Source organism: Heterodontus francisci, chromosome 4, assembly GCF_036365525.1.
Source record: "Heterodontus francisci isolate sHetFra1 chromosome 4, sHetFra1.hap1, whole genome shotgun sequence".
NCBI classification, from domain to species: domain Eukaryota; kingdom Metazoa; phylum Chordata; class Chondrichthyes; order Heterodontiformes; family Heterodontidae; genus Heterodontus; species Heterodontus francisci.
In genome coordinates, this window is record NC_090374.1 from 72,421,928 (window position 1) to 72,449,004 (window position 27,077).

At 43.6% G+C, this 27,077-nt stretch overlaps 1 protein-coding gene across 1 annotated transcript in view; it reads left to right on the forward strand.

Moving 5' to 3' along the window:
- Positions 1-23,115: 23,115 nt before the first annotated feature.
- LOC137368796 (uncharacterized) overlaps positions 23,116-27,077 on the forward strand; it is a 78,969-nt gene continuing 75,007 nt past the window's right edge. Inside the window, exons 1-2 of the mRNA XM_068029002.1 lie at positions 23,116-23,193; positions 26,568-26,714. Of these exons, the coding sequence (XP_067885103.1) occupies positions 23,116-23,193; positions 26,568-26,714 (225 nt within the window). The remainder of the gene's footprint in view (positions 23,194-26,567; positions 26,715-27,077) is intronic.

The following is a 27,077-nucleotide window of genomic DNA, read 5'->3' on the forward strand; positions in this document are numbered from 1 at the left end:
GGATTGTCTCGGAACAGACAAACCCATCACCTGTAATCAGATCCCTTCACCAAGATCAGAAAGTGCCCCCCACCCCGCAGGCAACCACGCCCCCAGATTACAGACACCCCACCCTTCTACGTCCGTGATCTCATTAATCCAGCTGCTCGGTCCCTATCTCCTCCTGGGCTGTGGCCATCAGAGTGCTCCCTACCCAACAAGGAGCCAAGCCTGTCAATCAGGCTGTCTCCCAGATGGGGAACCTGTGTGAAAAAAGACACACACTCTGGAGTCAAAACACCTCCCCCTTCTTCATAGAAGACCCGCCCTAGTAAATATTGGAACCAGTGTTTCAGGTTGATGACCTTCCATCAGAACTGGATGAAATTAGAGATGTAATAGTTTTTAAGCAAGTACAGAGGCAGTTTCTTTACTTGTCCCATTACCACCCCCTTTTGCCTTGCACTTCATCCCTTTTGTCAACGCACCAAGGCTCCTTAGACAGCACCTTTCAAACCCGCGACCTCTACCACCTCGAAGGACAAGAGCAGCAGATGCATGGGAACATCACCACCTGCAAGTCCCCGTCCACGTCACACACCATCCTGACTTGGAACTATATCGCCGTTCCTTCACTGTCGCTGGGTCAAAATCCTGGAACTCCCTTCCTAACAGCACTGTGGGTGTACCTACCTCACACGGACTGCAGCGGTTCAAGAAGGCAGCTCACCACCACCTTCTCAAGGGTAATTAGGGATGGCAATAAATGTTGGCCTGGCCAGTGACGCCCACATTCCATGAATGAATAAAAAAAAATTAATTGCTCCTGCCTTCAGTCCTATCTCAGAACTTCCCTATTTGTTCTTTCCTCTCCTCCTCCCACTTTCTCTGCCTCTCCATTCGCTCAAAACCTGTTGCATCTCTAACTCCTTTCAGTTCTGACAAAGAAATCATCAAAATGAACCATGAATTGTTTTTCTCTCTTCAGATGCTGCCTATGCTGCTGAGTATTTCCAGCAGTTTTTGTTTTTGTTTCAGATAAACAAATACATTTACTCCCATCCCATACCACAGTTGCATAATTTAATAAATCTGTGTAAGTGCCACAGTGGGGAGAAGGCACCTCTGCTTTTTAATTACAGAACCAGTACTTTTGCCTTCCATTGCACTGGATTGTATTTGTTCTTTTATTATCTTTGTTTAGTAGACAGGCATGTCTCCACCTTTCTCTGTCTCTCATACAGTTAGCCATGGGAGTCAGTTGAAAGCTGTTAAAATTATTTTATTCGGTCACAAAGGTGTTTTCATTGAGGGCATCGCTGCTAGCTAGAATAAAAAACGGACAGGATGTTTAGAAAATAAGTATTTTCAGGAAATCAAATATTGTCATATAAAAATCTATCTTTTATCTGACTTGTATTACACCTAAAGGATATGATGCAAATTATAAGCCCTTACTTTAACCAACAGTTTTTCCTTCAGTGTTAGACAAAACTTTAATCATTACTATATTCCGTCATACTTAAAGGCATATTTATACAAAGGCTATGAGTGAAAAAATGTACAAATTATATTTTTCAAAGTCTTCTGAAAAGACTGATCACGGAATTATTTCTGAATATACGTATCGTCCCTTCTGATTATAATAAGATTTTCATGGTGAGGGCCAAAAAATATTTAAAAATGAAAGAAAATGTTAAACTGATTTGCATTGTTCATTTCTTAGCAAACCTCTCTAATACGCTAAGAGGTGTACAAAAAAAGTCACCTTAATTAAGCTCATAGTATTTATTCAGAACTTCCTTCCACACTTTAATAATAGGACAATTTTTTGCTCTTATATTAATCCTTTGTGCAATGGTTGCTTTTGAAATTTTTTCAGATATACATAAATAAAAGTGCAGCTCATCTAACAAATTAAAATACATTGCTAATATTTATAACAATTAGAAATATTGGGATGAATTTTACAGCCCCCCCCCCCCCCCCGATGTGGCAGCGGGGTCTGGAAAATGCCTCCAGCAGAAGCCCGCCACGGGTCTTGACGCCAGGAAGGCCCAGCCCAATATAGACGGCGGTGATGAGGCCTCATGGCAGCCCCCGTCACTCAGCAACAGGGGCCAAAGTTACATATTTAAATAAATTTAAATTAAGGAAATAGTTACCTCCTCATCTCCATCTTCCATCCCACCCCAATATTGGCACCGGTGGCCGGCACTCCCATGCCTTCGGATACCTGTCCGGGAATCCGAGGCGGGGCATTGGTGGGGAGGGGGGAGCAGTTACGTTTTTCAGTCTGGGGGGTGGGGAGGAGCAGCGTCAGAGTGATTTGATTGGTGTAGGGGATGGTGGGAAGGGATAAAGATTAAAGCTTGTAAACTTTGGTGGGGGGGAAGGTCAGATGCACAAGGTAAGTATTTTGGGAGGGGACAGGGTAAGGAATTAAATATATGGTTGTTGGGGGAGGGGAGGGTGGGAGAGGGTCTAGATCAATAAATTAAACTTTTTAAAACACGTTTCCCTTTAAAGACTTAAATGGCTCAAAGCCCTTTAAAAATGGAATCGGCACCTGCGCAATGCGCCTGACGCCATTGCCGGGGCTGGACTGCCCGCCCCCTCCACGTTTTTGGGGGAGAGGGGGGCATGGTCTGTCCCAGCCAGTTAAATGAGCTGCTGCATTCAATATCACGGCATCTCCGCATGGGCGGACCGCCATTTTTGAAGCTCCCCACCGAAAATCCAACCCATTGGGAAAAATTCAGTGGACATATTTTTATTCATCATACAAGTAATATAAATATACCATATTTTCTTAAAAAGTAATTGAGCATAGGAACTAATCATTTTTCCAATCAAAGTTAATTCAGATTAAATAATCAGATGAATATCAACTTCATCCTTAGTTATTTGCAACACAATTTAAGGAGTATGTGCATTGCCTATTTTTTCTTCCTATGTATAAAACTTTACATTTGTCTGTATTAAATTTTACAAGTCATTATCATACCCACTTGTTTAACTCACTCTGTAATTTCTGAGCTACCTCCTCTGATTCCACTGCCCCTCCTAATTTGCTTTCATCTATAAATTTGATAACTTTGCATTGAGTTTCTGAATCTCAGTCATTTATGTAAATTAGAAACAGTAGTAGTTCCAGTATTGAACCCCGACCTACCCCACTCGGACATGACTCATTTGGCAAATAGATATTGTTTCCTAAATTTCCAATACTTTCTTTAATTAATTCACGGGATGTGGATGTCAATGGCAAGCCCAGGAATTATTGCCCATTCCTAATTAGGTGGTGAGCCACCATCTTGAATATAACTGAGTGTCTTGCTAGGCCATTTCAGAGGGTGGTCATGAGTCAACCACATTGCTGTGGGTCTGGAATCACATACAGGCCAGACAAGGTAAGGACAGCAGATTTCCTTCCCTAAAGGACATTAGTGAAGCGGATGAATTTTTTACAGCAATTCGGTAGTTTCCTAGCTACCATTACTAAGACTAGCTTGTTTTGTAATTCCACATTTATTTATTAATTGAATTTAAATTCCCCAGGTGCTGTGGTGGGATTTGAACTCAAGTCTCTGGATCATGAGTCCAGTAACATAATCACTATGCCACCATATCTGACAATACACTACATTGTTACAATATAGATTGTGCTAAAGTATACTGCAGGTAATTGATTCCATTATTTTCCATGGAATGCAATAAGATCAATGGATCTGTAGATGCCACTGTCAGTTTTGTCACTGTTTTGAATATTGGCCTCCTTTGGTTTCCAGTCTACTGGTACCTCTCCAGTTCCAATGGCTCCTTCATAATGATTGTCAATGCTTCTCAAATCTCTTAACCAGTCTCTTTCAGGATTCTGGGATAAATATAATCTATTCCTGCAAATTTACTTATTTTGAGCCTAATTATCTCTAGGATTTCCATTGAATTTATTATAGTTAATTTTACTTGGGATATTTTCATTTAGAAAGGGCATGTGGCTCATGTGTTCCCTTGTGAATACTTGGAGGAAGTATTAATTCAGAATATTTACTATTTTTTGCTTATCCTCAGTTTCAAATCAGTTTTCATCTTTTATGGTTTTCACCTCCTCTGACTGCATTCATGCTGTTGTGGTACTGAAGGACCGTTTTACTGTTCTAGTTAGTCTCAGCTGCTATGCTTTTATGCAGGTCTCTCTTTTCTCTATTTAACATGTTACACAGTTGTTACATAAGTGTCTACAGCACAGAAACAAACCATTCTGCCTAACTGACCTACGCTGGTGTTTCTACTCCACATAAGCCTCCTCCCACTCTAATTACTTCCTTTATATCCCTCTATTCCTTTCTTCCTCATGTATGCACCAAGCCTCCCCTAAATGCCTCAATAATATCTGCTGAAAACATTGAAACACTTTACATGGTAGCAAATTCCACATTCTCAACACTATCAATGTAAAGAAATCCCCCCTAAAATTCTTAATTTGATCTGTAGTGCCTACCTTATATTTATGCCCCCTTGTTCTGGACTCACCTACAAATGGAAACAGTTTCTCCACATTCACCCTGTCAAACCCCTTAATAATTTTAAAGACCTCTATCAAGTCTCTAAGTCTCTTTTCTAGAGGAAAAGAGCCCCAGCCTGCTTAATCTAACCTCATAGTGGCACCTTCTCAATTCTGATAACATCCGGGTACATATTTTCTGCACTTTCTGTAGTGCTTCAATATCCTTTTTGTAGTATGGAGGCCAGAACTGCACTCAGTAATTGTATTCATCCCAATGGCCCATTTCTGCTTTCTTCCTGCAGGACTTGTATATGCTATTTGTCCTGTTTGGTTCACTCTTACTTTGTTTGCTGATTCATTTTGGATCACTTTTGTTTAATCTGATCTTTTCGATTTGGGGAATATATTGGTCCTGGATCCTCACAATGTTCTAGTGTCAACTCTCTCAATGTATTTCCTTTAGTTGTTCACACACCTAATTGAATTTAACCCTTTTAAAATTGTTATACCTGGCTCCTGGTCTTAGGTATTTCTAATTCCTAGCTCATGTTAACTTTTATCATTCTGTTGCTGTGCCCAGGGAACTATAACTTCTATTTCCTGCACATTTTCTGGGTCATTTACAAGTACCAGATAAAGATCAGTTACCTTCCCTATTCCTGCCAGTGATTTCCCTTGAGCTTCTGCAGCTGTCAATCTCCAAAATATTCCATTGATGGGTAGGTAGGGTAGAGTAGGAGTTACAAACACATTAAGGCTCGGGTTTTATGATGGCGACGGGGGTCTCAATGTCCAGAAAAAGCAACGCCGAGAATCCCGCGTTGCCTTTTTCCGGAAGGCCTGCCAAATCTAATGCCAATCAGGCACTTTAGTGGACAGCACTGGGCCTTCCACGGGATCAAGGGCCCCGGCACCGGAAGTCCTGCCCTCAGAGAGCCAGCAGCTCTTCCACTGAGCCACGCCACCGCAGAGGCAGTGCCTGCTGCTGGAGGAGCACCTACCTGAGGCCCAGGAGCGGTGCTGGATCCAAGTCACAGGTAGGTCAGGATGGGAGGAGTCTCACAGGGTGGGGGTTGCGGAGGAGGGGACTGTAGGGGGCTCGCTAGTAAAGGCTGTGGGGGTGGCTCTCAGCGGGCCCCCCACTTCCCAATGCCAGATCCCTCATTCAAGCACAGTGACTTTTAACGAGGGACCGCCCCCCACCCCCCCAGCCACCCGCCCCGCCCCCTGCCCCCCGGAGCCAGCAAGCAGCCCACATGGTTTTTCGTGCAGTTCTTCCTGTGCAGCGACAGGGCCGCCCGTCGCAATGACTAATTGTGGCGAAGATGGGATGAGGCCCATAATTGGGGATTAGTTGCCCAGTTAATGGCCTCAATTCACAGGCCTCCATGCCCCGGACTAAATCTTGGTGGAAGCTGGAAGTTGGCAGCAACACCCCTCCGCCTCCCCCCCCACCCCCACCACCATCCCACCCAATTTTATGCTCTCCCTGCCTCCAAAGCCACCAGGCAGGAGAGCATAAAATTCCCCCCAAAGTCTTGTTCTGCCCTGTGAATAGCCAGTCCTGCTGTCAATCATGAAGCATTCAGGGAATCATAGCCACAGATTGGTTTTCAAGAGTCAAACTGGTGCAACCTGGAGTTGTAGACCTAGAAATTTGAAAATGGTGTGATCAAAAGGTGGAGCATCCACTGAACAAGTTGTCTTCAAGTTATTTTGACAAACTTTTGAACAGAAACTACAAGAATCTCAAGGTAGCTGATGGAACTGTATTGTTGCATCCTGGGAAAGTAGGTGCACTGCACAGGTTTAGACTACACAATCCAAATTCACCTTGCAACATTGCCACTTTGGGCAAAAATTTCAACTCCAAGCCCAGATTTTTGGGAGAGACCTTCAAGTAAAAATTTGAAGGAAAGCATTAAAAGATACAAAATACATTGATATATTTTGATGGATAACATCAATAATATTATTGTCAAATCGTTTATTAATTTCAGTTCAAGACTTTTTTTAATTCATTTTCATGGGTTATGGGCATCACTGGCAATGCCAGCATTTGTTGCCCATACCTAATTGCCCTTGAGAAGGTGGTGGTGAGCTGTCTTCTTGAACTGCTGCAGTCCATCTGGTGCAGGTGCACCTACAGTGCTGTTAGGGAGGGTGTTCCAGGATTTTGATCCAGTGATAGTGAAGGAATGGTGATATAATTCCAAGTCAGGATGGTGTACGGCTTGGAGGGGAACTTACAGAAGGTAGTGTTCCCACATGTCTGCTGCCCCTGTCCTTCTCGGTGGAAGAGGTCGGAGGTTTTGGAAGGTGCTGTCGAAGGGGCCTTGGCGGGTTGCTGCAATGCATCTTGGATATGGTACACACTGTTGCCACTGTGCGTCAGTGGTGGAGGGAGTGAATGTTTAAGGTGGTGGATGGGGTGTCAATCCAAGCAGACTGCTTTGTCCTGGGATGACATCGAGCTCCCTGAGTGTTGTTGTGTTGTCCTGACTTGTGCCTTGTAGATGGTGAACAGGCTTTGGGGAGTCAGGAAGTGGGTTACTCGCCGCAGAATTCCCAGCCTCTGACCTGCTTTTGTAGCCATAGTATTTCTGTGGCTGCTCCAGATCAGTTTCTGATCAATGGTAACCCCCAGGATATTAATGGTGGGGTTTCAACGATGGTAATGTCATTGAATGCCAACAGGAGGTAGTTGGATTCTCTCTTGTTGGAGATCGTCATTACCTGGCATTTGTGTGGCGCGAATGTTACTTGCCAGTTATAGGCCAAACCTGAATGTTGTCCAGGTGTTGCTGCATTTGGACACGGACTGCTTCATGGTACTGAACATTGTACAATCATCAGCAAACATCCCCACTTCTGACCTTATGATGGAGAGAAGGTCATTGATGAAGCAGCTGAAGATGCTTGGGCCTAGGACACTATCCTGACAAACTCCTTCAGCAATGTCCTGGGGCTGAGATGATTGGCCTCAAACAACCACAACATCTGCCTTTGTGCTAGGTATGACTCCAACCAACAGAGAGTTTTTCCCCGATTCCCATTGAGTTTGATTTTGCCAGGGCTCCTTGATGCCAGACTCGGTCAAATGCTGACATCTCTTGAGTTCTGCTCTTTTATCCATGTCTGGACCAAGGCTGTAACAAGGTCAGGAGCCCTGGTCGAACCCAAACTGATCATCAGTGAGCAGGTTGTTGCTGTTTAAGTGGTGCTTCATAGCACTGTCGACGACACCTTCCACCACTTTGCTGATGCTCGAGAGCAGACTGATGGGGTAGTAATTGGCTGGATTGGATTTGTCCTGCTTATTGTGGACAGGGCATACCTGGACAATTTTCCACATTGTCGGGTAGATGCCAGTGTTGTGGATGTACTGGAACAGCTTGGTGGGGGGCGCGGCCAGTTTTGCAGCACAAGTCTTCAGTACTACAGTTGGGATGTTGTCAGAAGCTATAGCCTTTGCAGTATTCAGTGCCTTCACTCATTTCTTGATATCATGTAGAGTGAATTGAATTGGCTGAAGACTGGCATCTGTGATGCTGGGGACCTCAGGAGGAAGCCAAGATGGATCATTCACTCGGCACTTCTGGCTGAAGATGGTAACAAATGCTTCAGCCTTTTCTTTTGCACTGATGTGCTGGGCTGCTCCATCTTTAAGGACGGGGATATATGTGGAGCCTCCTCCTCCAGTTAATTGTTTAATTTTCCATCACCATTCACAACTGGATGTGGCTGAACCGCAGAGCTTTGATCTGATCCGTTGGTTGTGGAATCGCTTCGCTCTCTCTATAGTATGCTGCTTCCACTGTTTGGCATGCAAGTAGTCCTATGTTGTAGCTTCACTGGGTTGACACCTCAGTTTTAGGTATGCCTGGTGCTACTTCTCCTGCTCTTCTCATTGAACCAGGGTTGATCCCTTGGCTTGGTGCTAATGCTAGAGTGAGGGATATGCCAGGTCATGAGGTTACAAATTGTGGTTGAATACAATTCTGCTGCAGCTGATGGTCCACAGCATCTCATGGATGCCCAATTTTATTTTGAATGTTAGCACAATTAATGAGGAAAATGGACGAAACAATTTTCAGAAAGCATTAAGGGAACCTAGTGGTAGATTGCATAATCCATTGCATTTGCCTTTACCAATGTGGACATCGGAAATTATACTGGGAAAAGCTTATCCAAAGTGTGTGACAAAGAATTGACAACAGACCTTCAAGTGGTATAGGCAGGCAATGTGCACAGGTGATTACTATCAAAAGAGTCAGCAGGTTTCCTTTTGGGGTGTTTCAGTAACCATACAAAAAAAAACTTAATTAATTGGTACTGTAGAAATTGAAGAGGCTCCCCTAGAAACAATTGGTGTTCTTTTGTATCTTTTTTTCCCATTGATCAGATTAAAATTTACAACGTCAAGACATAGAAGTTTGAAAAACACCAGTTGGTGAGATTGTGCTGTTTGTTGAAAAGGAGAGAAACTGGCTGTGCATCTCTGTATATTTGGACAGAGGTAACCATATTTATATCATATTTCTTTACTTTTTTTTAATGAATCACTTATGAATTAAACTAAGTCATTACAATATCTGGAAACTATTTACAAGGACATGAAGACAAAGTTTCCCAAAATCAGTACACTCCTGTTACATTCAACATATCTGGTCAGCTTAACCCAAGTATTCCAAATATTTTTTCCAATAAGGGACTAGATATATTATTAGCAAATAAGTAAATAAATAAAACTCAGAGCATATTTAGGACTGCAAATGAGTTCACGGAATCTGAAAGAGAAAAATTCAGTGCCCATGTTGAGACCATCTGCAAATGTAGTGATGGTGTTCTGAAATGGCTTGCAGCTGAGCTATAAGCCTAACCACGATTTAATCACTTCAGTCACAGCCTCTTCAGTAAGTGGCAGTTATGTCTTAGAAGTGCATGCTTTGCAGCCGAGAAAACAATCTATTTCACAAGAATTTATGAATTAATAGTCAAATAATATGTTACAGTGCAATTGAACAGGACCCTTCCCCTTTTACTAAAGGGGTTAAAAAAGCATTGCTATAATTTAGTTCTATACTAAATGAGCTTGAATAATTTGTAAAACATTTCTTTTCCATAATTATTGTTCTGATAATTCCTACAAGTGCTCTCAAGAGCGCTTTAAGCCAAGGATCACTGCACAGGATCTGATTGGCTTTTTGTAGTCCCTTTAAAATGCAGTGAACCATTATTTTATTTCAGTTGAATAATGTCTTTTCAATGGATTTTGGGGATGTAATATCTTCCTGAGAGTCAGTTATGTTAAATAGTTTCTCTTGATAGAAAGGGTTGTAAAATTTGGTAACAGTCAATTTCAAATGCAAACCTCATGGAAAGTAACTGGTATGTGCCAGGGCAGATTTGCAAACTAAATTCAGGTGCTTAGTGCCCCCCACACAGCTGGCAAATGCCCATGTCCACTGTATAAGTCCATAAGAAGTTGAACCTGACAGAAAATGCTTCAAGCTGAAAGAAAAATACCCATTTCTCTTTATTATTTTCAGAGAACAATGGCAATGCTGAATTGTTTACAGGAGTGCTGATTAATATGGTCAGTAGGCCAAGATCCTGCTGGCAACTGTTGCAGTTCTACCCCAGCCAATAAGCACATGTACCTCCTTATAAGCATTTATGGGCTACACATCTGTGTGTGAAATGTGAACATTTTGACATTCCCTTATTGCGCAGTTGTTGAGGCCTTTGTTAGGTATAAATGATTTTCCAGGCTAACAAGCAGGCTTTATGAGAAACTGTACAAAGGCAAGCAGGAAAACTGTCAGTGCATTTTGCTACTTTCCAAAACAATGATGAAGTGAAGGATTTTCTTAGAGTATAAAGTTTATATGAGGGGATGGATGGAATTGTCAAGCTAGGTTTGGTTGCAGAAACTACTAACTGAATTAACAGCAACTTATATTAAATAGCATCTTTAGGGCTGGATTTTAAGAGATCGCCGCTGATCGTGTGGAGGGGGGCGGGCTGTCCATCCCCGGCAATGGTGCCAGCTGCCAGTGCGCAGGCGCTGGTGCCATTTTTAAAGAGGAGCCAGCCCTGCCGCACAATTTAAATTTTTAAAGTCCTAACCCCCAAAATTAAACAAATACATTTCTAATGCCCTTTTCCCACCCCCCAATAACAATTACAAAAACAATTTGCCCTTGCCCCCCCAAAACACTTACCTTTAACATCTGCCCTTCCCCCCACAAACTGCACAAAGTTTAAGGTTCAATCTTTCCCACCATCCCCTACACCCATTACGTTTATTTGACCCCATTCTCCCCACCGCACTGAAAAGCTTACCTCCTCCCCCCTCCCCACCAGTGTGGTGCCGCAGTTCCCCAGACGGTGATCCGAAGGGGTGAAAGTGCCGGCCACCATGCTGAAGATCGCAGCGGACCCTCAAGATTGAAGGTAAGTGTATGTAAATTCATTAATTTTATTCATTTGCATATTTAAATTGTGGTCCCGTCGCCCAGTGGCGGGGTGGGGGGCCGCCACAGAGCCTTTCCGGCGCCAGATAGATCGGGCCGAGCCCTCCCGGCATCGAGGTTCATGGCGGTCCTCATCCAACCCATCTTCAGGCTCCCCTCACCATGGAACCTGACGACGGGGAGACAAGAAGATCCAGCCCTCAGTGTGTCATTGTGGCCTTGCCTAATTTCCATTAAAATCAGAACCTTAATGAGCCTACCAAACAACTGGTGTGCATATGCCAGGTGCCTCAAGTGCTTATGGATTCAGTTATTATGAAAACTGTGCTTCAGACACTTAGGCCTCAGGACTCAGCACCCAATAGTACATGGAGCTGGTGCTCAATTTGTGAGGCTTGAGTTCGTGTCTGGCCTAGGGCTGAACCCAATGATCAGGCAAAGCTGATCTAACTTACATGTAACTCCAGTCCCCACTCTTTATTGACTGTTTATGCCCTCAGAGCAACTAGTGATTGGCAATAAATCTGGATTTTCCAGTGTCGTGCATATCTTAGGAACAAACATAACTAAAAGCAATGTATTATAATCTCCATAGTGTCAATAAAAGTGAGCAAAAGATTCTTTCAGCCATAAGCCTTGGAACAGCCTTGTCTGTAAATTGGTACAACATGCTGAGTTCCCAACGTCAGGCTCCGTGGCTGGGGTGGCCAGAAGATCGCAGCGGCAGCAGCCCACCACGGAGCCCGACACCAGGATTGCCAGGCCCGATCTTCCCAGCGGTGGCGAGCCTCCACGGCAGCCCCCCCCACCGCTGCTTGGTGATAGGACACAACTTTACATATTTAAATAAACCTCATGAATACATTTACATACAGTTCCCCGCGATCTTAATGACTGTCCAGGATCTTCTGTACGATGGGCGGAACTCACGCACCTTCACTTTCCCATCCAGGGAGGTGGGGAAGGGGGGACCTTAGGATTTGTAGTGTAGTGGGGGGTGGAAATGGGGTCAACTCTGCATTTCTGGTGTCGGGGGGGGGGGGAAGGGGTGACCTCTGCACTTTGTGCAGTTGGTGGGAGGGAAGTCAACTCAGCAATTTAAATGTTTTGTGGGGGTAGGAGGGCAATTCTACAATTTCAGTGTATTGAGGGGAAACGGGGCGAGAATTTATTTGCTGTGCAGTGCAGGGAAGTATGGGGTTCAACTCTGCAGTTTTTGTGGCAGGTCTGGCAGCCCTTTAAAAATGGCGATAGCGCCTATGCAGAGGCAGCTGACGACATTCATGTAATTGGGGAGGGGGGAGGGGGTCGGCCCCAATTGCCTATTTAAATGATCCACACTGTGCAAGATCGCGGTGGCATGGCAGCGTGCAGCCTGTGCGTGCAGGCCACCATTTTGTCGCTCACCGCCGCTCCCAGCGACAGGAGAAGAAAATTCAGCCCGCTGAGTCGCCTTCGAAAGTTTACCATGCAGCAAAAGCAATTTTCAGATTTCTAAAAAAAAACTATTCATAGTATAATGCACCATCAAACAGCAAGCCTGATTGGGGATATGATAATGTCTTTCTGCTCATATCCATTTCTTAAACTGGGCAAATCATCTCGAGGTTTGAGATGGTCTCTTCCAGCATATAAATATCACTTTAAAAAAAAGCAACATAATTTTCTGGTGTATCGATTGTAAATACATTCTTAAAAGGATATCACTCTGAAAGGCAATCACACAACACTAAACATGGGTGAAAAGAACATTTTAAAAATCGCAAAGATGGGATATAAACTAATTTGCATGAGGTAGCATTGTAGAAATTAACTTTATGACAGCTTCACAGATATAACAGGCCCATAATCTCTGTGAGATGTTGCTCATGAAGGCCTGTTCATATTCTTTTCCCTGAGGTGTTTGTAAGTACTTGTACATTTAAGAACTAGACTTGCTTTTAGCATTGTTTTTATACACTTAGACAGTGTTTTAGGTCTCCGCTTTCATTGCACTAGATTGCCTTTCCAGGCAGTTTAATCCTCTGAGAACTATGTATTACAGCTTACAGCAAAACACAGGGTTCTCATTAGGAAGTAGTTGCCAACAAACACACCTGGCTACTTTTATTGTACTGCACGAGTACTTTAACATGGCCAGTTAGTGAAGTAATTTAATCTCTTCTTTCTTGATAATAGTCTGTGACAATGTACATTAAAACCAGCTCTGGTGATAGGACATCACAGTTCTTCTTTCCCTCAATCTATTTACATAATTTGCTGCATTTTTCTGGCAGAGGACTGCAACTAAGAAATTTTTGGGGCACTGTGAGTAATGTCTTCATGTTCAGGCATGTAGAAATGCTCACCAGCTCTGGTAAACTGCTCTCTCTGTTTCAGTGAATGATCATATGCAAATTGAGCAATGGAAATATTTTGTCAAAGCATAGAAATTGTTAATCTGTCTGCAAGTTATTTCTGTCAGTCTTAACTTAATTTATACACCGTGGGGAAAATCTGTTAACCGTATAATAATGACAAAAATGTACTTTTGTGGAACAGACGAGCTGACCTTTTCACCTGTAAGGAGGCTAATTCCGACTGTTATTGATGTCAGAGGCAGACTCTGCCGTTGACTTTCATGTGATTTGATTCTGCCAGATGTTAAGTCATTTACACGGCGTGCCTGATTGGTCTGGTGAAACAGTGCAGGATTTTAAAAAACGTCTGCAAGTTCTCTTCAAAAATAGGCAATTTGGCAGGATTCGACAGTTCGTCCAGAATTTGGGGTTGGGGGGGGGGAGGGAACAGATTTTTTTTTGAAATGCTGTTTTTTCACACAGCATTTTGTACATTGCCCTTTAAGTATCTGAGCATTCAATCTCAAGGTATCTTATAACATCTGCAATTGGGTCAGATTGTATTCCTAAACAGGTACCTCAAGTGAAAGAATGGATAGAATTGTTCTATTTGCAAGTGTGTTCCCATCTGCTTTGCCAAACAAATTGTCTATGACTTATCTAAGGTGGTTGCTGGCGTGCCTTTTCACCAGAATTCCACAGGAGTGTGGAGGAACAGATCATTTTCCCTGCTGTAACCCAAATGATGCATTAGTTTCCTCCCAATGGACAAAATTAAGTTTAAAAAGTGAACTTATTTTCAAAAAAGTTAACTTCTTAGTCATGTGAGTTTATTTAACTTGATTTAAAGATTCATATTTTAAATCACATGAGGAGACCACCCTTGGCACTACTGATAGGTTGCGCCAATTTTTTGGGTGTTACATGGCACAAGGTGTAGCAGCCTAGTACTGGGACAGCATTCGTCCAATTTGCACATGCCAATAAATTTACGGGATTCTTTTACATGTGTCCCAGTGAAAAGAGGACTGGAGTTAAACATGCTTTAACATGAAGACATCACCACACTGCCCCAAAAAATTCCATCACTGTAGTCCCCACCTTGAAATTGTTTATTTCAACATTCTGAGGATTAGAGAGCCTCTCACCCCTCTCTTCTCACTACAGTAACAGATCTCAGAGGATAAATCAATCTGCAGCATCCAACCACCCTTCATGAAAGGCGCTGTATAAATGGCAGTTCTCTAATCGCTGTTCTGGCACTAGAGGCGTGGGCTGGTGCATCATGGGTCCTTCAGCAACATAGTTCTGTTTCTATTGGCGTACTAGAATGGCAGACTTTGATGACAAGTACCAGTGCTTCTCAGATTTACTGTCACATTCCTGCCAAACACACACCCACTCACCTATCACCAGTGCCACGAGACAACTGAACACTTTATTTCACATTCTTCACACACAAACATAAATGTGCAAGGCAAATTTCTCCTGCCAGTTGCATGGTTGCACTTCACAATAAAAACAAGCACTAACAATCAGTGGTGGAATTTTCAGGATAGATGTCCTAGAACTGCCACTTGCCGATATGTCTCTTGTAAAGCAAAGCCCAAAAGTAGCAGTAATAGATACTACTGATTCAAGAGGTACTATTGGGAGTATGATAATTATCATGACTTTCACAGAAGTACAAAGAATGGTCATTTACTTACTTACTCGTTCACAAACTTGCATCAAATTTGCTAAATGATTAAATGGGTACAATTGTCCAAGTATATAGCAGTGTCCGTGTAGAACTGATTCCTTACAGTGAAAAGTGCTTATCTTTTCGATCTACTCTATACTTTCCGTTAAAATGTCTGCTGTCAGGCCTGGAGAATTTATTTAGTGCTGGTGAGCCTGCATTTTGTTTCTGAGTCACTGGAATGATGGCATTGTGGAGGAGGATTGCCAAGGAGCTGTACTTCTGGAAACGCTGAGTTTCAATGTCTTAATTCTGACTGGAGGCTGTTCTTTGACTTGCAGCATTTTGTATCAGTTTTACTCTTGGTTTCACTGATAGAACAGCATCTGGCATGGCTTTAAAAAGTCACAGAGCCCGAAGCATACATGAGTGGGTATAATTTTATATTGCATTTGGTCCTACTTTTAAAAAGTACATTCCCTACCCCCACGTATTCTTTACATTCTTGTCAAAATGCTGATAATTATGAACCACAAAACATGCAGTCCATTCCCCTGCAGAGAACGGCTTGTCATGGAATATCGCTTGATAATTGGATTACTGGCATAAAAAGAATTTGTGAAATAAATGTTATGTACTGTAGCCAGACATTTGACATGCTTTTAGTTCTCACAGAAAGATTTGTAAACTGGAAACTACAGTTTAAACATCTTGAAACAAACTATTATTTATTTATTTTCAGCCTTGCTCTTTCAGAAGAGGAGAAAAGTTCTCCTCATTAGGCCCCTCCCCCTCGCTATGCAACATTACCCAGATGAGGGCCTACTCCAAGCTACTGCCAATATCCCCGAAAACCTATTATGACAAAGTATTTCCTTTGTCCAGGCTATAACTCCATCCCAGACACAAGAAAGTTTTAACATTAAGAAAATGAACTCTCCTGATGAAACAATCATTAGATTACTCCCCATTAGTCTGTAATGATGAGAATTGATTGACTTTACTTTTCCTTACCTTAACATTACCTTTAGCTCCTTTTATTTTGATAGAGAATGAAAGCACTGAAGCAACCAAATAGAAAACTTAAAGAATCAGTCAACATCTTCATGAAAATAATCACTGTGAAGTTTCTCTAGGCTTTCTCCCAAATAACTGCTGTAACTTCAGCAGAAGTTCAACAGAAACCTTGGATAATCCACATAAAGGGGGTTCCACAATCTACCGCTGAAGTTACTGTGGATGATTGCACATGCCCCCAAGGAAACTCCTGACAAATGTTGGCACAGGTTCAGTGTGGCCACCTTCTGTATTGTAACCATTCGATGATTCTATGTTTGCTAAATTTATTTTGTCCACAGGAAAAGAAAAGTCACAAGACCCAGGCACCATTTGTGTTATGTTGTTGTTACTGTCAAGTGCTGCAATTTGAAGTGATTTATTATATTATATTGTGGGTTTCTAAATAACCACAATGGCCTAGAAATTTGATAGTGCTGCACCTCTTTTACAGGTACCGAAGCCTCCAATATGGTGGTCAGGAAATGCATGCTTATTACGAGTTAGGAGTAGGCCACCCACCATATTGGTATAAACAGAAAAAGATTTCCAGGGCCCATACCTGAAACATGCTTTAAACTCTGTTCATATGCAAATAAGAGGTCTAACACCTGATTGAAGCTCCCTGTGCCAAAATGGATCACCCTGAATGCAGCCAGTGGTGGATTGGCTGCTTTTGGGAAAACCAGGTCTACATATAGGACTGAATAGGCCATAAAAATTGGCGGCCCGCATGCATGGGCTTTACTCCACGGAGCCGCCAAGATATTGAATGCAGCGGTTCATTTACATGGCCGGGGCGGATCGCGCCCCCCCCCCCACCCCTGATGACATGGAGCGGCAGGCATTCCATCACCGGCAATGATATCAGGTGCCACTGTGCAAGTGTTGTGCCATTTTTAAAGGTCTTCCAGCCCTCCATTACAATTCAAAGTTTTAAAGAAAGACTTTGAAAAATCCCAACCCTCTCCCACCTCCACCCCCCCCACCCCCATGACCATCAGATTCATTACTTTCCCTCTCCCCCCCAAAAACTTAACTTGTGCTCCTGACCTTCCCCCGCTCCCCCCACCAAGTTCAAAAACTTTAACCTTCACCCCTTTTCATCACCCACTAGACTAATCAGATACATTTGACCCCACCACCCCGCCCCCCAGCCCCACACTGAAATACTTATCTGCTCTCCCCTCCCCACCAGTGTCCCACATCGGATCTTCAGACAGAGATCCGTAGGTGTGGGAGTGCCGGCCACCAGCACGAATATCACACCGGGAATAACGGTGGGAGTGGGTAAGTAATTAATTCAATACTTTTAATACATTAACATATTTAAATTTTGACCCTGCTGGGACGCCAGGAGGCCTCGCCGCCACCGGAACCATGGGGCCGGACCTTCCCAGCGCCAAGGCCCATGGTGGGCCTCTCCCAAAGGCATTTTACCAGTCTCCCCCCGCCACGACCCCCGACTTCAGGGGGGTTTGTAAAATTCACCCCATAGTTCTTAAAGGTCCTGAAAATAGGGGCAGGAAGTAGAGGAGTGCTTTTCATTGCTCCATTACAGTCCTGCAGACCATTGTCACCTCCTGGTTATTCTCCTTCCCCATTACCTTCCTCTCTGGACACCTCCCTTCCCAATTGCCATCTTGCAGTCGCCTGCCTTCCTATTTGCGGTCCTCCCAATCAGTTTCCTTCTCAAGTGCTTTCCCTTCCCCTTTAAGTACTTACCTGAGGCCTCTTCCGGTGACATAACAGCCTATATTTCCAAGTTTCTTCACAGGTGAGCTGCCGGAGGCCCAGCTGTTGTCCACAGCTTAATTTAAATGAGGCCTAAATCACAATATCAGGTGCCTGATTGTTCCACTACGTTCCAGACCAGGCTGCCAGACAAGCTCTGTGAGCTCCAGTTGGGGATCCATATCATGATCATATCATGAATGCCACTGTGATTTTTCAACTTAATTATTTAAATGCAGCTTCCTTCCAAAGCACTTAAAGCTTCTTTCAGGGACAGGGCAAAAAACTTCTGATGTAATTTTCAGCCTGTGGTGGCAAACCCTGGCTGCACCCTCCTGTAGCATGTGCATCCATCAATAGCATGAAAATTAAGGAAGCTCTCCCTGATCCCACCAACTTATCCCACCCAGTGGCAGAGATCCCAGTTGGGTGCATCCCAGGATGCAGCCTCTGACACATTTTGGACCTTTAGATATTCATTGAAAGAAACCACAAGGCAAATTTTCAAGAAATAATGCAACCAACAGTATAATAATGGATGTGATGAAGATCTGGAACATATATACAAATTTAACACAAAATGATGCAATATTTTTCAGTCGTGCATACCTCTTTTGTCCTCCAGATTTGGAATGTAGCCTGCTGGTGTCCTTTTTTAATCATTCAGGGGATGTGGACGTCAATGGAAATGCCAGTATTTATTGCCCATCCCTATTTGCCCTTGAGAAGGTGGTAGTGAGCTGCCTTCTTGAGCCGTTGCAGTCGATCTGGTGTGAGTACACCCACAGTGCTGTTAGGGAGGGAGTTCCAGGATTTTGATCCAGCAACAGTGAAGGAACAGTGATATATTTCCAAATCAGGATGATGGTGTTCCCATGCATTTGCTACCCTTGTTCTATGTGGAAGAGGTCGTGGGTTTGAAGGTGCTGTCGAGACAAGTGTGGTGAGTTGTTGCCCTATCAACATCCTGGGGGTTACCATTGACCGGAAACTGAACTGGAGTAGCCATATAAATACCGTGGCTACATGAGCAGGTCAGAGGCCAGGAATCCTGCGGCGAGTAACTCACCTCCTGATTCCCCAATGTCTGTCCACCATCTACAAGGCACAAGTCAGGAGTGTAATGGAATATTCTCCACTTGACTGGATGGGTGCAGCTCCAAAAACACCCAAGAAGCTCGACACCTGCCAGGACAAAGCACCCCATCCACAAACATTCACTCCCTCCACCACCAATGCACAGTGACAACAGTGTGTACCACCTACAAGATGCACTGCAGCAAGGCTCCTTAGACAGCATTTTCCAAACCCATGACCTCTACCACTTAGAAGGACAAGGGCAGCAGATGCATGGGAACACCACCACCTGCAAGTTCCCCTTCCAAGTCACACACCATCCTGACTTGGAACTATATCGCCGTTCCTTCACTGTCACTGGGTCAAAATCCTGGAACTCCCTTCCTAACAGCACTGTGGGTGTACCTACCCCACATGGACTGCAGCAGTTCAAGAAGGCAGCTCACCACCACCTTCTCAAGAGCAATTAGGGATGGGCAATAAATACTGGCCTAGCCAGCGATACCTACATCTCATGAATGAATATTTAAAAAGTGCTTCTTGTAGATGGTACACGCTGCTGCCACTGTGCGTCAATGGTGGAGGGAGTGAACGTTTAAGGTAGTGAATGGTGTGCCGATCAAGTGCGCTGCTTTGTCCTGGATGGTGTCGAGCTTCCTGAGTGTTGTTGGAGCTGCACTCATCCAGGCAAATGGAAAGAATTCCATCACATTCCTGACTTGTGCCTTGTAGATGGTGGACAGGCTTTGGAGAGTCAGGAGGTGGGTTACTCGCCTCAGAATTCCCAGTCTCTGACCTGCTCTTGTAGCCACAGTATTTATGAAAAGCAGCATATTATTTAAACAGAGAGAGATTGCAGAACTCTGCAGTACAGAGGGATCTGGGTGGCCTGGTACATGAATCACAAAAAGTTAGTGTGCAGGTACAGCAAGTGATTAGGAAGGCAAATGGAATCTTGTTGTTTATTGCAAGGGGAATAGAATATAAAAGTAGAAAAGATTTGCTTAAAGCTGCACAGGGCCTTAATGAGACTACATCTGAAGTTCTGTGTACAGTTCTGGTCTCCTTACTTAAGAAAGGATAAAATTGCATTTGAAGCTGTTCAGAGATGGTTCACTCAACTGATTCCTGTGATGAAGGGGTTATTTTATGAGGAAAGGCTGAACACGTTGGGCCTATATACATTGGAGTTTAGAAGAATGAGAGTTGATATTATTGAAGCATACAAGATCCAGAGGGGACTTAACAGGGTGGATGTGGAAGGATGATTCCACTTATGGGCGAGACTAGAACTAGGGGAAACAGTTTAAAAATTAGGGATCTCCCATTTAGGATGGAGATGAAGAGAAATCTTTTTCTCTCAGCTGGTCATTAGTCTGTGGAATTCGCTTCCTCAGAAAGCAGTAGAGGCTGAGTCATTGAATATATTCAAGGTTGAGTTAGATGAATTCTTGATAGACAAGGGAGTCAAGTGTTATGGGGACAGATTGGAAAGTAGAGTTAAGGCCACATTCAGATCAGCCACGATTTTATCAAATGGCGGAGCAGGCTCAAGGGGTCGAATGGCCTACTCCTGCTCCTATTTTGTATGTTCGTATGTGGCTGCTCCAGTTCAATTTCTAGTTAATGGTAACCCCCAGGATGTTGATAGTGGGGTTTCAGCGATGGTAATACTGTTGAATGTCAAGGGGAGATGGTTAGATTCTCTCTTGTTGGAGATCATCATTGCCTGGCCAAATGTGCTGTGAATGTTACTTGCCACTTATCAGCCCAAGCCTGAATGTTGTCCAGGCTTTGCTGCATATGGATACAGACTGCTTCAGTATCTGAGGAGTTGTGAATGGTACTGAATATCATACAATCATCAGCGAACATCCCCACTTCTGACCTTATGATGGAGGGAAGGTCATTGATGTCTTTCTTGTGTGTGTCTCTCTGCCTCAGTGTCTGTCTCAATAACTCTGCCTTACTGTATTTCTCTATATATATGCTGTGCACCGCTGGCACATCTTAGCATGTCTGTGACCAATCAAACTTTCTTACTTTGATTTGATACTCCATTTGATTTGGAAACAGTAAAGCGTCTCTGAATAATATTTGCTGCCATGCTCTCAATTGTAACTCTGGTACCTTTTGGGCTAAAAATTTGTTAAGGCCTGTTTTTGGGCACAGGAGTCAGGATTCCCAATCTGCCCGCTCCTATTCCATTGAGGCAGGCAGCATGAAAACTTGTTGCTGCCTCCTCATTTACCTGATTCTAACATTGGGTCAAACAGGGCCTGTGCTGCTGGTTGCCTGAGCACTCAGCAGGTGGCCTAGCAGTGTGCGCTGATATCACATGGTGCAGCCAGCCTGCTCATATTAAAAGCCACCTGCCCTGGGATATTTTCTTGAAACAGCACGGTCTGTAGCCTAACAGAGAGCAGGCTATACTAGACTTGGTATTGTGCAACGAGATAGGATTAATTAATGACCTCATAGTGAACGCGCCCCGAAGCAGCAGTGATTATAATATGATTGAATTTTACATTCAGTTTGAGGGAGAGAAGAGTGGGTCTAAGGCTAGTTTTTTAAACTTAAATAAGGGCAATTATGAGGGCATGAAAGCAGTGAACTGGCAAATTAGGTTAAGGGATAGGTCAACAGAGATGCAGTGGCAGACATTTAAGGGGATATTTCAGAATACACAGAATAGATACATTTCAACGAGAAAGAAAAATTCCAAGTGGAGGACCCATCATCCATGCTTAACTAAAAAAGTTAAAGATAGTATCAAACTTAAAGAAAAAGCCTATAATTGTGCAAAGATGGGTGGCAGGTCAGAAGATTGGACAGAATACAAAAAACAGCAAAGAATGACTAAAAGATTAATAAGCAGGGAAAAATTAGAGTACAAGAGAAAGCTGGCTAGAAATATAAAAACAGATAGGAAGAGTTTCCAAAGATATTTTAAAAAGAAAAGAGTTAACAAAGTGAGCATTGGTCCTATAGAAAGTGAGTCGGGGGAATTAATCATGAAAAATAAGGAGATGGCAGATGAATTGAACAGGTATTTTGCATCAGTCTTCACTATAGAAGATACAAGTAACATCCCAGAAATAGCTGTAAATCAGGAAATGGAAGGAAGGAGGAACTTACGATCACTGGGTACTGAGCAAATTGTTGGAGCCATGGGCTGACAAGTCCCAGGGTCCTGATGGACTTCATCCTAGGGTCTGAAAGGAAGTGGCTAGTGAGATAGTTGATGCGTTCGTTTTAATTTTCCAAAAGTCCCTAGATTCTGAGGGCATGAAAGCAGAGCTAGCAAAAGTGAACTGGCAAAGTAGATTAAGGGATAGGTCAACAGAGATGCAGTGGCAGACATTTAAGGGGATATTTCAGAATACACAGAATAGATACATTTCAACGAGAAAGAAAAATTCCAAGTGGAGGACCCATCATCCATGCTTAACTAAAAAAGTTAAAGATAGTATCAAACTTAAAGAAAAAGCCTATAATTGTGCAAAGATGGGTGGCAGGTCAGAAGATTGGACAGAATACAAAAAACAGCAAAGAATGACTAAAAGATTAATAAGCAGGGAAAAATTAGAGTACGAGAGAAAGCTAGCTGGAAATTTTAAAACTGATAGGAAGAGTTTCTATAGATATTTTAAAAAGAAGAGTTAACAAAGTGAGTGTTGGTCCTACAGAAAGTCAGTCGGGGAATTAATAATGGAAAATAAGGAGATGGCAGATGAATTGAACAGGTATTTTGCATCAGTCTTCACTATAGAAGATACAAGTAACATCCCAGAAATAGCTGTAAATCAGGAAATGAAAGGAAGGAGGAACTTACGATCACTGGGTACTGAGCAAATTGTTGGAGCCATGGGCTGACAAGTCCCAGGGTCCTGATGGACTTCATCCTAGGGTCTGAAAGGAAGTGGCTAGTGAGATAGTTGATGCGTTCGTTTTAATTTTCCAAAAGTCCCTAGATTCTGATAAGGTTCCATTAGGTTGGAAAATAGCCAATGTAACTCCTTTATTCAAAAAGGGAGGGAGGCAGAAAGCAGGAAACTACAGGCCAGTTAACTTAACATCTGTCATAGGGAAAATATTAGAAGCTATTATTAAAGATGTTATAGCAGGGCACTTAGAAAAATTCAAGGCCCAGCTGGAAACATGTCATTTAAGAAACCATTGGGCTGGATTTTTTAGAGCCCTCGATGTCGAGATCTGTGGCTGGTTGGGGCCTGAAGATGGTCCCAGATGAGGCCCACCATGGACCTCGAAGTCAGTAGAGCCCGGCCCGATATTGCCGACGGCAGTGAGGCCTTGTGGCGGCCCCGATGCCAATCGGTGATGGGACCACAATTTAAATATCTAAATAAATTAAAATACCTGCATTAATTACTCTCCCGTCGCTTCCTGAATCCCGCCGCGATCTTCAACCCGGCAGCCGGCACTGCTGCGCCTTCAGATCTCCATCCAGGGAAACGAGGCACAACACTGGTGGGGAGGGGGGAGGAGGTAAGTTTCTCAGTGTGGTGGGGGGGTGGAATGGGATCAAATTGATGTCATGGATGTAGGGAAGGGTTATAGTCTAAAGTTTGCGCAATTGGGGGGGGATGGTCAGATGGTAAAGGTTCGTGTTTTTGAGGGGAAGGGCAAATAATTAATTTAATTCTTATTGTGGGAGTGGGAGAGGGGCAAAAGAGATGTAATTATTTATTTTAATTCTGTTTACCCATAAATATTTAAATTAGCCAGTAGCGCTAACAGCCCTTTAAAAATGGCATCAATGCCTGTGCACAGGCAGCTGACGCATTACCAGGAACAGACAGCCTGCCCCCTCCACATGATTGGGGGATGGCGAGATTATAAAATCCAACCCTTTGGTACTGAAGTACCAGCTGTCACCACGCCTCCCAGTGGTGCTGCCAGTACTGCAGAGCTGCCGGCCTTCCTCCATATGATCGGGGGGGGAGGGGGGGTGGTGCGGCCCACCCCGGCTACTTAAATGAGCCGCCATGCTTGGCATCACGGCAGCTCCTTGGCGTGCAGCCCGCACAGGCGGGCCACCATTTCTTTCACTCGCCACCAATTTCGGCAGTGGGCTGATAGAATTCAGCCCATTGTGTCCACTCAGTAGTAAGATGCATTAAAAAACTGATCAGCCAGCCATTGTACCTCTGCAGAGCAGTGAGAGACAATGCACTGGAAATTAATAAAGAGGATTGCATTCTGTGGCATTGCCCCATAATACCAGAACATTTAATATGATAAAAAAATGTACATTCATTGGCAGTGTTTTTCTATCACTGTCAGGTTTAGAACTGCTAATTAAGGCAAACGTTGTGGACAGAATTTAATTCCCTCTTCGGGAGCGGGCTGGAAGGCGGGAGGGGGCCGTAGAATCAGGAGGGAAGGCAGGGGAGCAGAGTGGCTATCGCTTTCCTGACTCTCCTCGATAAAGTCAGGGAGGGGAAGGTTGAGGATGGCCTTCCTGCTCAGAGGCCAGTTAATGGGCGCTTCAGGGCCTCATCCCACCACTGCTAGCATTTATCCAGCACTGGTAGGGCCCTCCGTCACATGGGGAGGCCTCCCAGTAATATCAGCCAGCTTCCCTGTGGGCAGGTGGTGGGAGGGCCACTCCTGCTTGGGCAATCTGTGGCCCATGGAGGGTCCCCAGCAGCAAAGGCTGACCCCGCGCCAATACTCCCCTACCATCATTAGTGCCAGGGTGTGCATAACCTCTGGAAGGTCTACCAAATGTTCCTACAACTTGCACTGCAGGTCCAGCATCTGCCACCTTGTTGACAACTCCAGAGGCATGTCAACAATCTGAGGCTCAGCGTCACCCTGGCCTCCCACAGCCCTCCGAGTCTCCCCATTACCACTGACTGGGTTGGCATTCCCTTTCTACCAATGTCACCCTCATGCATAGTCATATGTAAGGCTTTAAGGAAAGCAATGCATGGTGCACTCATTCGAGGGATGACCCCACAGCTACTGACCTCCTCTGTGATCTTCATCCAGGCTTGGTCTGGTGGGCCACTCTCCTCCCATCCAGGGGGAAGAGGACCTCCCTCCTTGCCCGAGCAACCTGGTTGAGAGCCTTCAGGGAGGCATCACTGAACCATGGGACCACCCGGGATCTTCTTTCTGCCGTTAATTTACAAGCGTTCTTCCTCAAGGCTTCAGTGGATGCAGTCTTAGTGGGAGGAACGATTTGAGAGAGTGCTGGCAGCCTGTTAAATATAGCACCATCACTTCCAGTAGCGTGACCTCACACCACCCTCAGCACTTGATTGGACGCTTCTTCCACCTCCCAGCCGTTAATTGGTTGGCACAGAATTCCATTCTCCAGCATGCTCCCCACCTGAGCGGTGGGACCTCAGGCCTTGCCGCAAAATTCAGCTGTGGAGTCCGTACATGCATGGTTAAATGCAAAAGTCCAGATGTTGCTGCTAGTGATTCTAAGCTTCTCTATAGGGTGTGCTGTTGAGGCCTGCACAGATTGTAATCGATTAGAAATCATTGAAGTAATGAAAATTCCCACACTTACACTGTTACTATGGCTGAATTGAATGACATATTACTGTGTTTTTCACAGTGTACTATGTTCATAATTACTGCTAAACAGCCTCACTGGCCCTGAAAGAGTAATTTTATAGTTATTTAATCTCAAATGATAAGAAGGTCCATGTTTGTTTAAATATAATTTTTTAACATTTGTTTATGATATTTTAGCGATTTGTAAAATTTAAAAATTTTAAGTGAAGGGACTGATGGGTTTTCACTTACTGGTTTGCTGTCTATAAGAATACTTCATTGTGATTTTTTCCTAAACCTGCTTTATGCCACTTGCTGGATACCTGGAGATCCCATTGACTTGGTGCCAAATTTAAAGGGACTTTGGGAAAGGGGAAATCCATGCCACAGAGCTTGTGAAATCTTTGTGGGGAGCTTTCTTTGAGGTCATTTGTAAAGTGTGCAAATATTCTCAACTTTGTGTATGTCACAGTTTTTTATATGAAAAATTGATTAATTGGAGTAGATTGAAGTTTTTAACATGACATTAATGTGAGGATTTTTCTGATCTGATGTACACCTACCATCACTTAAATTACCTGTGATGCTAAAGAACAAAGAATAGTTTAAAGCACGAGAAAGTGGGAGTTTTAGAACAATACCGTTATTCGTGGGAGAAAACAATGGGATCGATATTAACCCCCCAACAAAGGACAGGAGAGGATCAGGAGGGTTAAAAGTTTTTTAAAAAATCACAAAATGTAACCCAATCTCATTGCATATGCACCTGTTACCGCTTTTATGGTGACAGGTTGCATTATATGTCGGTCCTCCACTCTCAAGAGGCAGGACACCTTATTATAATATTTAAATCAGGCTGCCACAGTGCAGTTGGGAGCCTAACTTAAGTTCAATGTTGGCTGCCTGGATTTCCCAGGACTTGTGAAACATGACAGTTGTAGCCAGATCAACCAGCGATGTTCTACCCCAGTCTTCCTGCCTGGCCAACTGCCAAATGGGAAATGGATTTAAAAAATGATAGAGGTCCTGCACCAAGACCTCTGCGATTCCAGGTTTCGCTTCCCTCCTCGCTCTCCATCGCCCTGGAAATATCGCAACCAAAACAGCTTCTATAATTTTCCAGGTTTTGCAGGTGCCATCAGGGCTCAAATAAAAAATTTCTCATTTAACTACTTCAGGTGGCGGCTCTCTCCACCCCTGCATTGCAGAAAAACATAATTAAACTGAAGTGGTCTGTGGTAGCACTCAATTCATCCTCATCGATGACAACAACAACATACATCATGCATTCATATAGCACATTTAATGTAGTAAAAGATCTCAAGGTGCTTCACAGGAACATTATTAAACAAAATTTGACACCAAGCCACATATCCCTGGAAAAATCTTAACATTAGTTGAAATCCTCCATGGAAGGAGTGAAGCGGGTATACTGTTTTGAAGACCTTTACAACTTCATAATGGACTGAGTCAATGAGTTCTATCTGCCCAAGAGCTGCTCCTTCTCTAGATGGTTATGCATTGCTGAGAACTATATATTAACCCTTCATGAAAAAGAATACGTTTAGAATAGAAATATCAGAAAAGAAACAACTCCCATGAAATTCATAAATTTGTAGGAAAAAACAAGGTAAACTTATTTTAAAAAGTAAAAGAAAACCAATACTTACATCTATATATCACCTTTT